Source organism: Acomys minous (genome assembly GCF_964271855.1).
Source record: "Acomys minous genome assembly, chromosome: 7".
Lineage (NCBI taxonomy): Eukaryota > Metazoa > Chordata > Mammalia > Rodentia > Muridae > Acomys > Acomys minous.
Window position 1 is genome coordinate 38,627,712 of NC_140488.1, and position 16,120 is coordinate 38,643,831.

Genomic DNA, 16,120 nt, shown 5'->3' on the forward strand with positions numbered 1-16,120 from the left:
AAAATATAAATAACTCAATAGTGTTCCTTTATATTTAGAATTCAAGACGTAAAGCTGGCTCAGCAGTTAAGTGCAGTTTCTGTTTTTGAAGAGGACCTGAGTTTGTTTCCCAGCACCCACATGATGACTCATAACTATTGATAACTCCAATCCCAAGGATCCCACATCCTCTTCTGTGCTCTGCCATATGGCGTACACATGGTGCACATTCCTACATACAAGCAACATACTAATACACATAAAAATAAATAAATAAATATTTGTACCTAGAATTGTTACTAAATGTACTTTATTTTTTGTTTATAGATATGCTTAAAGGGCAAAGTGCACATATTTAAGTACTTAAATATACAAGCATGTTGTAGAATGGATAAGAAACCAGATTCCCTGGATCTTCCATCACTGAGTAAAAGAATGCCTTCTCAGCCTCTCACAGACAGGTAATGTAAATAGTCTTACAGTTTTCAGTCTATAATTGTCCTGTGTTCTTATAGAAGTTTATCACTCTTGGGGATACTGAATGAATTGAGTTTGATTAAACCAAAGTTATATGTATTTGGTTGACACTCCTTGAGTAACTTCTGGGATACTGAACTAAATGTGAAGTTTTCTTTGGGTAGTTGTTATTTTGGCACAGTGTAATTAAAAGCATTGATGTCCTGTCTGTGACAACTGTTAGCCTACTTTTGATCCCTATATTAATACTCATAATAGCTTGTAGAATTGGACTTTGAACTGGAGTTGAATGAAGAGGAAGATATTTTGATGGTGCCTCTTTCCTTTTGTTCTTTTCTTTTTCTGATGTTGAGTCTTTATCTAGGCAAGTGCTCTATCACTGTGTGTGTGGTGTGTGTGTGTGTGTGTGTATGTGTGTGTGTGTGTGTGTGTGTGTGTGTGTGTGTTTTCTCTTTGCAGTGCTGGGTGTTCAATGCCGACCTTGTTGCATACTAGACAAGTGCTCTACCATTCGGCCTTGTCTCTATCTCCTGGTTCAAAATGATATATTCTTGATAATCTTTGATTGTGCTGTCCCCTTTGTGATACTTTAATATGTTAGATATGTTATTCTTTTAAATTCATACTTTCAAGATGTTTGAAAGACTGTTTGAAAATACAGTTCTATCTAGAAATTTGGAAAATAACTCAGAATGGAGTAGCACTGCAGAAAGGGAGACTATGACCATCTAAATGATTTTTAAAGTTTTTCATTTATTTATATGATAAATTTTAGATTACTTTGGATGCAGTTATAGTAAGTACTATTATTAACAGCACAGGTCTTGAATTCCCAAATAGGATTTTCTCATGATTCTCTTACCTTCATGAAATATTTAAGTATTTATATTAATTCAGAAATTATGTTTAATGTTAGTAGTAGAGCAATATTGATGCTCCATTAAAGCTAGAATTAATACCTATGCTAATGTCTATTAATATACTTATTTTTGCAAATGAAATTACTTTATACTGATATACATAGCTGTTGAATGAGAATGCCTACGCTGTTAGATTCAGGATGTATTTTAGTGAAAGCAGTACATGTTGGTTTTTGCAACTTGTGGAACTCACAGTCTAGGTGCAGGAATCAGTAAATAAACAAAACAAGGAAACATAAATTACAGTTCAGGTCATTTTGTACTGCTTTAAAGGAATACCCAAGACCATTTAATTTTAAATAATAGACATTTTATGGCTCGTAGTTTTGGAAACTGATTAGGCCCGAGATAGGGGAGCCACATTCAATGAGGGCCCTATTGCAGCATGGCAACAGGTAACAGATAAGAAAAAGAAAGTGAGAGATGTGAACAGGGTGTCACATTTACTCTCTTAACAAATCTATTTGCAGGAAAAGAAACTAATTCCTACAATAGAGAGGTAATGGCTTCAGAGACTGCATTCTTATGATCCCAACCCCTAGCAGACTCAACATGCCAAGTTTACAACACATTCAGACCATAGCATTCTATGCCCCCCCCCCCTCTCTCTCTCTCTCTCTCTCTCTCTCTCACACACACACACACACACACGAGTCATGTTCATGTGAGCATTTTTCAAATATTTTGTGGTGCTTAGGCAACATGCATCCAGCAGAAACCATACTTAATTTTGAATTTTCATATTTTCTGGGGATGCAAATATATAGTATGAGTGCTGCTGGGCAGTGACAGTGAGCTGTTGCTGAATCACAGGGGTAGACAAGGAGTGGACTGGGTATTGCTAAAATATGATGTTTAAACTGCATGGTGAATGTATTTTTCTTTGAAATATTTTTCAACTTACGAGGAACTTATTGGATTATATATGTATATATATATTTCTATCTACTCCTCTCTCTCATAATGTATATGTATGTATACATGTATATATATATGCTAAACAGATATAATCTTTGTTATATTTTATGACTTCAAAAGAAGAAATACCTAATGATTTTTAAAAGTAGAGATTCACTGTAACATGGATTTTTGTGGATATGTATATGTGTGTGTGTGTGTGTACATATATATATATATATATATATATATATATATATATATATATGCATTGGCATTGTCTTGGAAACACTTAACTTAGTACCTGCTACATACTAGAGAGTCTTTTTACAGTGTGCAATAACTACTTGGCTACCTGTGTGGCATAATCTGCAAGTTACAAATCTATAAGGACATCTCTAGTCTTGCACAAAACAGCTCAATACTCAACACTATGAAGACAGTGTGTATGTTTATGTTTCCTTTTCTTAATTATTAAATGGACTAGTGTTTGTTAGTCATGGCTCTGGAATTGGAAGTGATAACAGAGAGAAGCAATTGTCTACAATATGAATCATTTCTCATTTATCTCTGTTGTTTTGCCATTTCATAGAGCTTTGAAATGGAGGCACGTCTACAGATTTGATGTTATGCACATTGTTTATGCAAATAACACATGTTCTTATGGCCAACAAGAAGTTGCATAAAGTTAAAAAAAATCAAAGCCAAAACCACTGATATAAGTTTCCTTATCACGAAGGTTTTTCTGGCAGGGCAGCCTATTTTTCTTTTATTTTTTCCAATCTCTTGGGAGAATTACTCTTATCACCTACTACATTGCAGAGAACATAAAGGAAAAAAATATTGCTTAAATGGCATGAAGTAATACTTTGTAGAAAACTTTCTGGTATTTCCTTCTTTAAGAATATTTGACATCAAAAGTATGTATTTTGCATTATCTTGGGATACTTTAGCTCAATTGCGCATTGTGTATTTAAGAAGAAAATTCTAACTGCTCTAAGGATTTCTCGTTCTTCAGTATGGAAGATTTTTATCCAAATAAAAATCATGGCCCTGACTCTGGAATTGGAAGTGATAATGGAGAGAAGCGATTGTCTACAACAGAAGTGAGTCTCTTGCCTTGCTGGCTTGTGTTGCCTCTCTATTTCTTGGAGCTTTTAAGAAGAGGAACTTGAGCATATTGGCTTTTACTTTTATATGCAGATATAATTATTGTTATGTTTTATGACTTCAAAAGAAAGAGTGCCTACTAATTTTTAAAAGCAGAACATTCACTATGACATATTTTGCTTGGAAAGCTGGAGATGTAAAGCAGATGTTTTGTAATTCCTATTTAATCAAAGGAGCAAAAACATCATCAAGTGATTCAAATGCCTCATTTATACTGTATGCTTGTTCCTTTCAGCCATCAGATGATGACACAATCAGCCTTCACTCTCAAGTCTCAGAATCAAATAGAGAGCAAACATCAAGAAATGAGAGTCATGTAATAGGAAGCAAGCCTGATTCTCAGAAAGGTAATTCATGTGCTGTTTGCTAGTTTTATTTTATGTACACAGCCCATTTAAAAATGAGAGTTTATTTAAAACCGACTTTGAAATTTTGCAGTATTTAAAGATATATCTTATATTGAGAAAACAAACCTTTTATCTTAATGACTAAAATAATTAGAACATCTATTATATTTTATAATATTAATCTGTACCTAGACCAGGAGGTGTATGATTTTATTGATCCCAGCACAGAAGATGTAGCAGTCCCGGAACAAGGAGATACACATATTGGATCATTTGTTTCTTTCCTTAAGGTAAACAAAACTGAACAAACAATAATGACATTCACTTCTTCTTGATCATACAAAAGTATGCCATGCAATTTAAAATGATAATTTTCCTTTTTATAAGGGAAAAGAAAAGTGCTCTGAAAAATCTCAGAAAACTGAAGAAGTAGGAAATGAAAAAAAGTAAGTACATGCTAATTTTCAAAATAAAATGTTAATTATGAATACTTGTATTATTCATCATGTATTTCTACTTGAAAGTAGTTGAAAGAATTTTTATGTCATATTTTTCCCATGAGATGTTTCAAGTACTTTGAATTCTTTAATTAAATTTATAATTATAATAGACATTTGCTTTTCCCCTAAAGTAGAATAGTAGTCACGTCCACCATTCTTTTTACATAAAAAGAGCATGTCTTCACAATGGAGTCTTACTTCCATTTGGCTTCTTTAACAACATTTTTATAAAAATGCCATCCACACCATTTTATCAGTAAGGAAGCTGAGACCTAGAATTCTTGAACTTTCCATTGTGTCTCCAGGTTATAGGAGTGTCAAGTATTTATGCCCATATTTTATTATAGCAATTGATATTTGTATCCTTTCTTTATATTTTACCTTACAAAATGATGGAGTCATCCTTTTAGGTTGCTTTATAGCTATAAGAACCATGTATGAGGGCCAACACTGTGTGATTTTCCATCTCATTTAAATGTTCACTAAAATGTTGCATGGAAGAAATTGACCCAATATCTGTATAAGAGGGGTGAAATTTAGAGATTGTATATTATCTGTTAAAGACTTTACATTATGTAATAAAACTGCTTAGATGAGACCCACTTGTGTTTGAACTGAGTTTTCTCCTAGTCTCCCTAGTTTTCTCTGTACATTGTGCTTCCTTCATGTGACTTTGATGGTAATTTTGTTAAGTGCTAGGGATTGAACTCAAGGACTCATTCCTACTAAAAATATATTCTCTAAACCACACACCTTGAACACTATTTGATAATTTTCTGAGCAGTGTTAATTTTTTTCTACTCCCCAGTGAGGAAGTACATTGCTTCTTTTTGTAGTCTTTTCTGTTTTGTAATACTGAGGATTGACTGGAGAGCCTTTGGTATTCTAGACAACTGCACTCTACCATGAAACTCTAGCCGCAGTCGTACTTTGTAAATTAATGAGTTTTTAGACTGTTGCATAGGTGTCCATAAAGCATACTAGGCATTCTCATCCTCCATCTCACTACTACACCTGTTATCCACCCTCCGGAGAGTCTTCTCTCATGTTGTTCATGTGAGTTCATTTTCTTTTGTGTCCCACTGAGATTAACCAGGGCTCTCTGTATCAGTTATGAGTTTTCAACTGTCCATTGGAACCCGGTGACTCAGCAGTGGCTATACAACTAAACACACTGGGTCACGCTCTCCCAGATCCTATCAATAGCCAGTAGTTGAGAAGTGATGGTTAGGGCGCCCTGAATTCCTTGCTCCCTTGACCTATTGTTTGGGCCCTTTTTTTGTGTGGGCCCAAATGAAGTCAGCTATAGCTTTTGTGAGGTAACTATTACTATTGTTATATATTGTCTACAGAATAGTGTTTTTCAGCCCTTCATGTTACCTTTTGGCTTTTACTTTCCTCTTCAGCTTTTATAATGTTCTCTGAGCCTTAAAAAGGGTGATGTAATGCCTTGTTTATGGCTACAGCCCTCTTTTTACCTTGTATTTTGGACAGAGTTTCACCACATTGTCAAGGCTAACCTTGACCTCATTCTGTAGTCTTTAGCTGCTTTGAATTTGTGATCTTCTGGCCTTAGGCTCCCATGTAGTTGACATCACAGACCTGTGGCACCATTTTGTTGTACTCTTTAGATTTCCTTTTTCTATTAATTTCTTACCTCATTAATTGAGTAGAGTTGCCTATGTTTGAGTGCCACCAATGTCTGTAAGATATGATAACAATACAATATTGTTGTTGTCATTATTGTTATTTATGCTTATTGTTGTTAAATGAAGTGCTTTTGACATAAAACAATTAGAATTTGGAAGGCAACTTATTTTTAATCTTAATATGATATTTCTGGAAAATATGAATATTTTTATTATTTCAAAATAAATCTGTAAACCTCAATCTAGTGAGGGTGGTAGATCTTGGAAACGTAATCATTAGCATGCTAGCCAATCAGGATGCAGACATCCCTGGATTTTTTTGTGGGTGCTGAAAATCTGAATGCATCTGGGTTAACTCACTCATTATGATCATTTCTAGCTCAATCCATTTATCCACAAATTTCGGGAATTCCTTGTTTTTAATAGCTGAATAGTATTCCATAGTGTATATGTACCACAGTTTCTTTATCCATTCTTCTATTGACGGACACTTAGACTGTTTCCATGTTCTGGCTATTATGAATAAGGCTGCTATGAACATGGTTGAGCAAATTTTCTTGTTGTGTGCTGGAGCATCTTCTGGGTATATTCCAAGGAGTGGAATAGCTGGGTCTTGAGGAAGCCCTATTCCCATTTTTCTGAGATAGCACCAGATAGATTTCCAAAGTGGTTGTACTAGTTTGCATTCCCAGCAGCAATGAAGGAGTGTTCCTCTCTCCCCACATCCTTGCCAGCATGTGGTGTCACTTGAATTTTAGATCTTAGCCATTTTGATGGGTGTAAGATAACCCAGAAGCAGAAAGACTCAAATGGTATATACTCACTTATATCTGCATATTAGCCCAAGGGGCATGTCCCACGAAAGCCTTCACTTACCAGGAGACAGAGGGGAGGACACTCTAGTGGGACTCTAGATGAGAGAAGCATGGGAGAATGGCAAAGTAGAAGGATCCAGAGGGTCCTAGAAGCCTACAAGTAGAACATTATGATAGGCAGATTTGGGCTCAGGGGTACCGCTCAAACTAAGGCACCAGCCAAGGACAATACAGGCGGTAAACCTTAAACCCCTACCCAGATCTAGCCACTGGACAGAACACTCTCCACAGTAGAGTGGAGAGTGGGATATGACTTTCTCACATACTCTGGTGCCTCACCTTTGACCATGTCCCCTGGAGGGGGAGACCTGGTGGCACTCAGAGGAAGGACAGCAGGTTACCAAGAAGAGACTTGATACCCTATGAACATATACAGGGGGAGATAATCCCCCTCAGGAACAGTCATAGGGGAGGGGAATAAGGGGAAAATGGGAGGGAGGGAAGAATGGGAGGATACAAGGGATGGGATAACCATTGAGATGTAACAAGAATAAATTAATAAATGAGAAAAAATAAAAAAATAAAAAAAGAAAACCTGAATGCAAATAAATAGATTTTATAAAAATTTAAATATATTTTAATAATTTCTGGAAATCTTGAAAATCACAATTGAACCAATTTTACATTCCCCCTCCCCAGTTAAACTATGTGATTTTTAAAGTCCAGATGAGTAAACTATTAGAAACTATGTGGCAAAATGAGTTGTTTTTCTTTATTTCTAAGAATAGACCGTGTGGAACTTTTCTGTCTTTTTAATACTTAATACTGGTCAGTGTGTATTGTTAACTTACTGTGGTCTATACTGCAGCATCATTTGATAGCTATAGGTATATTGAGTAAAAATACAGATGTATTTTCCTAAACATTTCTTATTTTCCATCTTAGTATTTTAAATATAAAGATGTATAGATCTTTGCTTTCATATGGCATTGAAAAATAAGTTTCAATATCAAACTGTTGACAAAGAGTGGTTCGCATTACTTTTTGAATGACTGTATTTGTTTTAGACTTGACAAAGAACAGTTACTTCCAGAAGAAGAAGATGATGATTTGAAAGAAGTAACTGATTTGAGGAAGATAGCTGCTCAGTTATTGAAGCAAGAACAGAAGAACAGGTATTCTTTTTAGTAATAAGATTTGAATAATCAGATTGTATAATCAGTAAAAGATGATGCACTTAAGGAAATGATGTTTCAGATAAACAGTAGTTTCAAGTAAGTGTACGTTTTTCAGAGGTTAAAAGAGCAGGCAATCCTTAGCAGAGAAGTATGAAAATGCATACAAAACTAACAATGTGCTAATATTGGCAGTATATTTATGTATTTTTGTGGTGCTGGTGATTAAACTCAGGGCTTGATCCATGCTAGGCAAGAGCTCTGCCCTGGAGCGACACCCCAGCTTTAGTTAGTGTACTTCAAATTTTTACTTCTGTGCTAAAACATAGAATTTATCTGCTTATATTCATTTTAGAACTCAGTAGCATTATGTACACTGTCAGTATTTCTTTCTGAGTATGTACCATACTGGTAAAGTGTATTTATTAGAGTCTTATCAGATTCTTAATTATTTGAGTTATACAATTTCCCCAGAATTGAGGTGACTTATATAATTGTTGCTTAAATCAGTATGCAGATTTGAGTATCCCAAGTGCACAATTGTCTGTTTCTTGGGAGAACAACTCTTCTTGTTTCAGATTTCTTCATATGCATATATTTGCCAACAAGCAAGACATTTTATACTTGAGTATAGAATCAACATAAGTCCATTTAAAAACTTTCGTGTGTAGAGTGTCTGGATGTGGAGGCCACAGGTCCAAATCAGGTGTCTTCTTCAGTTCCTCTCCACATTATATTTTGAGACACAGTCTCCTGCTAAATCTGGAGCTTACTGATTGGCTAGACATGCTGACTTTCTAAGTCTCCAGGGTCTTTAACCAGGTCGAGATTTCCAGATGCATGGCAGTCATCCCTGGACTTTTATGTTGATGCTGAAAATCTGAATGCAAATCCTTATGTTTGCATAGCAGGCAGGCACTTTGCCCACAGAGCTCAGAGGCCATTTATAGTGTAAGAAATGGATCATGTCCTATACTTACTACTATCTACATTTACTGAGAATCTTACATTTATAAGTTTGAAATAAATAGACTGAAGTTTTTGTTTCTTTTTCATGAGAAAATTATGATAATTTTGGTATATTTAGGATGGATAAATAGTATTTATTTTTACTTATTCAAAATACATGTTTATGGTTAACATGGTGTCTATGCCTTGAGAAGTTTCATTCGGAACTATATACCTATGTTGGCTTTTTTTTTTTCTTTGAGACAGGGTTTCTCTGTGTATCCTTGGCTGTCTTGGATTCGCTTTGTAGACCAGGCTGGCCTTGAACTCACAATTGATCTGCCTCTGCCTCCCCAAGTGCTGGGATTAAAGGCATACACCACTGAGCCCAGCTGGTATTTGTTTTAAAAATATTAAAATTTAGTATCAGGCAGCTGGATTGATGTAGAGCAGCTTTTTGCTTTTCCAGAGAAATGGAGGATTTTTTCCAGCACCCAAGTTGGGTGGCTTCTGTTACTTCACCTCCAGGGATCTGACATTCTTTTCTGGCCTCCATAAGAACTGACACATATGTGATACATACACACACAAAGATATGCATACTTAAAAAACTGCTTAGCATCTGGGTATAGTGGTGCATGCCTCTAATGCCAGATCTAATGAGGCTGATGGTGACCAGTTGATTTTCAACCTTGGCTATATAAAGCTATTTCTCATAATATAGAACCAACCCTGAAAAGACTTAGCAGATGAATACCGAGTTATAACTCAGTGGTAGAATTATTGCCCAGCATGTATGGGGGCCCAAGTTGAATTTCCAGTACCACAAAACAAACACAGACAGTGCTGGTGAAATGGCTGAGTGCATAAAGGTGCTTGCAGACGAATCTGACAACTTGAATTTGATCCCTGGAGCCCAAATGGTAGAAGTAGAGAACCAACTCCTACAGGTTGTCTTCTGAGTTTCACACAAATGCAGAGGCATGCAAGTGTGCAGACACAGACATGCATACACACAGTCAATACATATGTAAAGCAGAAAGACAAAAGAAGCAAAATTCTCAAGTGAGAAGTATATGATCTGCTTTTAGAGAAAAAAACTGGACAATGGCTAGTATGATAAATATCCATCTAATACCATTTTTTGCACAGTAACTACATTTTCTCTTTAAAATGTCATACTGAAAATATCACTTACCAGTCTTTATCATTTGTTGTTTAATGATTTCTCGTTCTCAGTTTGCATTTTTCTTGTATCACTACTTTATGTAAATGTTTTCATGTGGTTTACTGTTTAATCTTTCTCTAACAATTCATTTCTAATATACCCTCTAAAATTAACTTTTAGCTCTTGAGATTATAATGTAATTACATAATTTCCCCTTCCCCTTTTCTCCCTTCAAACTCTCCTACATAAATTTTCATTTTATTTGCTTTCAAATTCATAGACTTTTAAAAATTGTTGTTATGTGTATATGTGTATATATATACATATGTATTATGCCTTACATACACATTTGTTTTGTGTGCATATACATACATCACACACACACACACACATACACACACACACACACACACACACACACACACACACACACACACACCCTAAATACTTAAATACAACCTGCTCAGTCTGAACTTGTATGTATGTCTTCAGGCCTGACCATTTGGTGTTAGATAAGCAATTGGTATGCTCTAATGTGCATTTTACAAACCTGTTACAGTAAGATTATCTGTAGCCTATGTGTTGATTACCGTAGCTTTGACTTAGTGAAACATACTACCATCAGCTTTTGAAACTTAAATAATACTTTAGTTCGTGTTTGCTTTATCTAGGAAAGTTGTATTTATTTTTTTATTATGACTTTAGCTTTAAAGTCAACCTTGCCATACACAGTTTTTTTTTAATATTTTCATCTTTACTTACTATTATGGTCATTTTTATTTATTTGTATTTGTAAATTATTCATAATTTAGGCTAAGGGTCATCTGAGTAGGTCATATCGTGTAGAGTTTGCTTTGGTGATACCTTTGTAACTAGTACAAAATGGCCCTGAGCATTGTGACTTCTACAAACTTATACAGTTTTAATTGGATTCTTGATATTGTCAAATCTAAAGTCAATGCAAGTAATTAGTTCAGCTGAAATCCCTATATTCTCTATAAAAACCGCAATTCTTCAATGTATATACAAAGCAATTTTGTCTTTATATTATTTTCTTCTTCATTATCTTTTTAATGTGTTAACAGGCAATAATATAAGAACCATTTAGAGTAAGTATTACTGAGTACTGACTGATTTGTCTAATTTTTGAAGGCACTAAATATTTTTGAGACACCTATTTTTTTAATTCTTTATTATGAGAAAAATAACAGACATTGTAGATTCTTTAAAAAAATTGATAATCTTTTCCCATAACACTTAATGTAATGCTAACGTGCTACGCAAAGGAGAAATAAATTCACTTTTAAAAAGTTCTACACAGCAGATGTACAATCTATATAGTGAGTTTACAATTATAGTTTTTGTTTCTTTTGTTTATTGCTATTCTCATTTAGAAAATAATTTATGTAGTATAAGATTAACCCCAAGTGCCAGAAGATGCCCCACGACTCTTACCTTGACTGTATCCTGAGCGGTTCTTTTGCTTATCACTGTTTGAATATAAACATAATTTTAGGTCTAGGCTAAAGAATCCATGGTTATACTCAGAAACTCGCCTTGATTGGAAACATGTCCATGTTGAGTTCAGTGATGATATCGTCATAGCTAATTTGACACTTGTTTAGCTTATACTCGTTAGTTAAAATCTTTTCTTTATTATGGAAGTTCCTGATATTACTTAGTGAATGATAGTGTCCTAGAAAATTAACAAAAGAGGCCAAAAGACAAAATTGTTAGTAAAAAACAGCGGGCAGTGTGGTCAGTGAATAGAGTGTCATGTAGCGAACTCACAAGGCTTTGGAGTATGAAGATGAGTTGCCTGTCAAGCAGCCCCTTATTTCTCTGATTACACAGTACGCTTCTGTGAAGCTAATGCAGTAGGCTGTCTGTTTTCTAACTACCCACGGCAGAGATTAGAGGATGTTTTAAGCCCAGGAGTTGTAGAACATATTCCTAACAAACAAAGTATAGAAACCAACACACACCAATGAAAAACCTCAAATGAAAATATTTTTTTAAAAAAGTAATGTCTTAAAAATAATTTTATGAGACCAATAGATGTAGATAGTCTGCTTATAACATTCTGCCTATAGTTAACCATGCACTTCACAGTTAAAGGTGAGTCCATAGTAGAAGTCATGTTACTAAAAAATTGTCTTATGTTACTGGAGATCAAACATAGAGCTCACAAATATGAGATAACTACATAGTCTCACCAAAATTAAATTAAAATTAAATAAAAATATTTTCCAGAATTAGGAAGAAAATAAAAAAATGCTATTATTACAGGTTGTGTGTGTGTGTATTTGTGACTTGTGGTAAAAAAGATAATATTCTTAATATTGACTTGAGAATAAAAATGAAGGAAATTCTGTTTAAGAACACTGTCACGATGTTCTATAAATTATTGATCTATTTCCCCACATTTATAATCAATCCTACTTATATATGTTATCATTAGAAAGATGATTACTATGCTCTTCCATATGCTGATTTTATGTCAGAATTTAGCTAGTTTCTTAATATTTGGTTATTATCCTAAAGGGAAAATTATTGCATATGTTGACTTTACAGTAGCTTCAGCTAACTTGATCCCATTATGTATCTATTCTGATAACTTATTCTATACTATTTTTATATGTGTTACATTTTCATAGGTATTTGATTTGCTTTTAGGTGTACCCTGAGAGCTTCTCTTTAGTGTGGAAGGATGTGCTTCTTAATATTTTGTGACATAGCTAGATTAAAAAAAATGTTAAAGGTTAATAGAGAAATTAAAACTGGGTTTTAAGAAGCTTATTGCTTGGGTTAATAGTTATAAAATGTATTATGACATGTCTCTTGTGATTTTTAAAAATCTGATTATATCAACATTTCAGTTTGAGGAGCTATTGTGTTAGTCTTTAGTTTGTTGTAACTGCTTGGATAGTTCTCTTAACCCTTGAAACCTAGCCATTCTTTCTTTTCTGTTTCCTTTACTAATGACTTCCTTGTCTTCTCCAAAAACATCTCCCTCCTCCCATCTTTTGGTTTGGTTGATATATGTGAAATGTGAATATAGATGGAGGCCTTTAAGTTATAGAACATCATTCAGTGACAAACTCTTCCAGAGGACCAGAGCAGCAGGACGGAAATCAAGGTATCTAGAGCTGGTGGAAGCCATACGCATTAAGGGGCCAGGCTTATGTGGCTGGACTGTGTTAACATTTTGCTCTAAATAAGTCCTGGGAACTGTTATGGAGGCATGTTAATAATGTGGAGCAGACATTTAGGTAAAGGAGATATTTAATTTTTCTCTATCACAGAATAAAACACAAAATATCACTGTATATTCCAGAGTCCCACATATGTGAAATTTCAAACACTTAACACGTTTTTTATACGTAAGTTGGCTTCAACTATTTTTCTTTCTATTACAGTATGATATATGTCATATATATACGTATCATACTGGTAAGTGTGGTGTGGAGAGACATCATTTTTATCATGGTGAAAGTCATAATAGCTTGGGTCACTTCCCCCGAACTATAATTCTGACTTTCCTTCCTGGGTAGTACTTATTGTCATATCTCTCTCTCTCTCTCTCTCTCTCTCTCTCTCTCTCTCTCTCTCTCTCTCTCTCTCTTTTAATTTTTTAAAAAAAATTCTTCCTTTTAAAGTCTATTTTTCCTTCGATACTTCATTACCACAATTTTGCATTTTGGGACCTAAGGACATTTCAGCACATGTACATAGAAAAAAATTTTTTTAAATGTGCTTAATTCTGTGATTGTTTGGCCCAGAAATACAGTGGTTTGTGCCTAATTCTTGACATTATTCACATCACTTTTTAGCGAGGCTGTACTCAGAGCTAAGCTAGTGAAGACATTAGCCTGGCGCCAATTGGCTGCTTTACAGTCGCCATAGAGCTGTAATTAATAGCATGCATTTAGCGCATATGGAACCCCTTTAGATTCTTTTCTATATTCTTTAGGGTGTTGATGGTGAAAGAATTTTTTTAACTTAGAGACTTTATTCAGTGTAGGACTAATTTTAAAATTAAGTTATATGTAAACAGTGTTTTAATATGCATAATTATTCATTTCAATGAAATACGTACTAATTTACTGCTTTTGACATTGGCATTAATTCTTAGAATTAGATGAAGCCATGCACAAATAGTTGTCTTTTTATAGGAATTCATCTTTTCTTTTTGTTATAATACTGTTTTCTGTTGAAGGTTTAATAATTTTTGTGATTTTTTTAAAAAAAGAATCGACTTTCAACACTGATTTTTACGTTTACAAATAAAATTTATTATTTGGATTTTATCAAAATGAATATGAATTGCCAACATAACTCATATTATTTTCTGTGCTGGGAAAAAGGAAATGACTCAAAATAGTACCAAAAGTGTTTCTTTATGTTCCATGTAAGTCAGAAATAGATATTTACAGAGTAATCATTCAATGGCTAGAAACTATCCAAACTTGGAGAAAGAGTTTCTAAAATGAGATGCAAGACACATTTGGTGAACCTAATTCTTTCACATATAATGTGTTGATGGGCATCTGAATCTAAATAGCATTGAAATGTTATTTTCTAGCAAAGATCTTCATGACCTAGATAAAGTTTATTTAGGACATATGTCATATGTGTGCAATGTTCTCTTCAGTATAGTTTGTAATTACTGTGTTGATTTACTTCTAGGATTCTTAATCATTCAACTTCTGTCATGAGAAATAAGCTGAAACAAACTGTGGAATGTGAAAAGAGGTATAAAAATATCATAGTCCTTATATTTGGTATTTTACAATGAGACTTGATAGTCTTAAAGTGATTTTCCTTAGAAGGTGCTTTTACTGGGGATATGATGTAGGTGAACAAACATCACAACATGTGTTCAGTGTGGTTTTCTATAAACAGACTCCCAGATTCTCATTGCTTTTGCTTATACTTGCAGTTTGTCTTGATTCATTCACAAATATTTATCATATTGATATTACCACCAGGAATAATGTAGTTCCTTATCATTGGTTCTGATTATTTTTGTTACTGTTTGGGTTTTAATTTCTTTCAGTTGGGTTTTTACTAAACACTTCTATTTGTTTAGTGACTTAGGTTTACCGATAAGAATTTTAGAGAATTAGAAGATATGAAAATTTCTATTTATTGTTCTTCATGGTTTCAAAAGTATGTTTTTCCTAATTTCTGGGTCAACCCTTGCATAGTTAAATTTTCAAAGATACAGAGGCACACATTAAGTTGGCGACTGCCAGGTTCGGGGTATATGTGCACTCTTCCTAGCTCTGTAAACTGCCTTATTCAATCATCACAATACGGAAACTCAGAAATTTTCATCACTTGCTCAAGATCACATAGTAAGTGGAAGATTCAGGATGAAAACTCAGATTTGTCTTGTTGCAGAACCGGAAGTCTTAATGTGCAGTAACAGTACTGGCAACAATAAGTTTCTTCAGACCCTGCATCTTACTCAATTGTTTCTGTTGGTAATGCACAGTTCCATGTAGATTTGTATCTCCAACTGCATCTTCTCTTGTATCATCCATCTACTGTAGTGAATGTGTAACTACTTATGTAGTCACCCAAGTTAGCAACTTTGAAAATACCTCACTTTTATGCCTCCCTCCTAATATAGTCAATCATGCAAAACTAATGTCCCTTTAACCCTCTTTCCATCCTCTCTATTTTTATTGCATTGCGTTGGTTCAGCTCTCATTGTTTTCCATCTGAGTTACTGTGACGGTCTCCACACAGAACTCCTTTCTTCAGTTCTGCTTAGTTTTAGATTTAGTTTCTGTATTATTAAAGAATAGAGGCTGGAAAACACAAATATGACAATATGACACCCATTTATTACCTTCTAAAGGGTGCTTTTAGGTTTATGATAAAAGCTAAAATGTTGATATTAATCATAAAGTTAGAATAGGCTTCTACATCGACCTCAGAGCAAAGCCTTCTCATCTTCTGTACTCTGTATAGTGCCACTCGTTGAGTTTAAGGATATGATATTTGTATTTACTTCAGCATGATTTCCTATTCCTATCTTCTATATCCTGGTCTCCCTTTCATGTT

General features: G+C 34.3%; 1 protein-coding gene across 7 annotated transcripts in view; it reads left to right on the forward strand.

Annotated features, from left to right (window-relative positions):
* LRCH2 (leucine rich repeats and calponin homology domain containing 2) overlaps window positions 1-16,120 on the forward strand; it is a 225,273-nt gene that overhangs the window by 188,608 nt on the left and 20,545 nt on the right. For 3 of the 7 annotated variants that reach the window (XM_084788947.1, XM_084788941.1, XM_084788942.1), the window contains exons 6-13: window positions 307-440; window positions 3,292-3,379; window positions 3,679-3,790; window positions 3,983-4,080; window positions 4,178-4,236; window positions 7,822-7,929; window positions 13,107-13,184; window positions 14,735-14,800. In XM_084788947.1, coding sequence (XP_084645073.1) covers window positions 307-440; window positions 3,292-3,379; window positions 3,679-3,790; window positions 3,983-4,080; window positions 4,178-4,236; window positions 7,822-7,929; window positions 13,107-13,184; window positions 14,735-14,800 — 743 coding nt within the window. The remainder of the gene's footprint in view (window positions 1-306; window positions 441-3,291; window positions 3,380-3,678; window positions 3,791-3,982; window positions 4,081-4,177; window positions 4,237-7,821; window positions 7,930-13,106; window positions 13,185-14,734; window positions 14,801-16,120) is intronic. The other 4 variants (XM_084788943.1, XM_084788944.1, XM_084788945.1 and 1 more) reach the window with 2 other exon arrangements.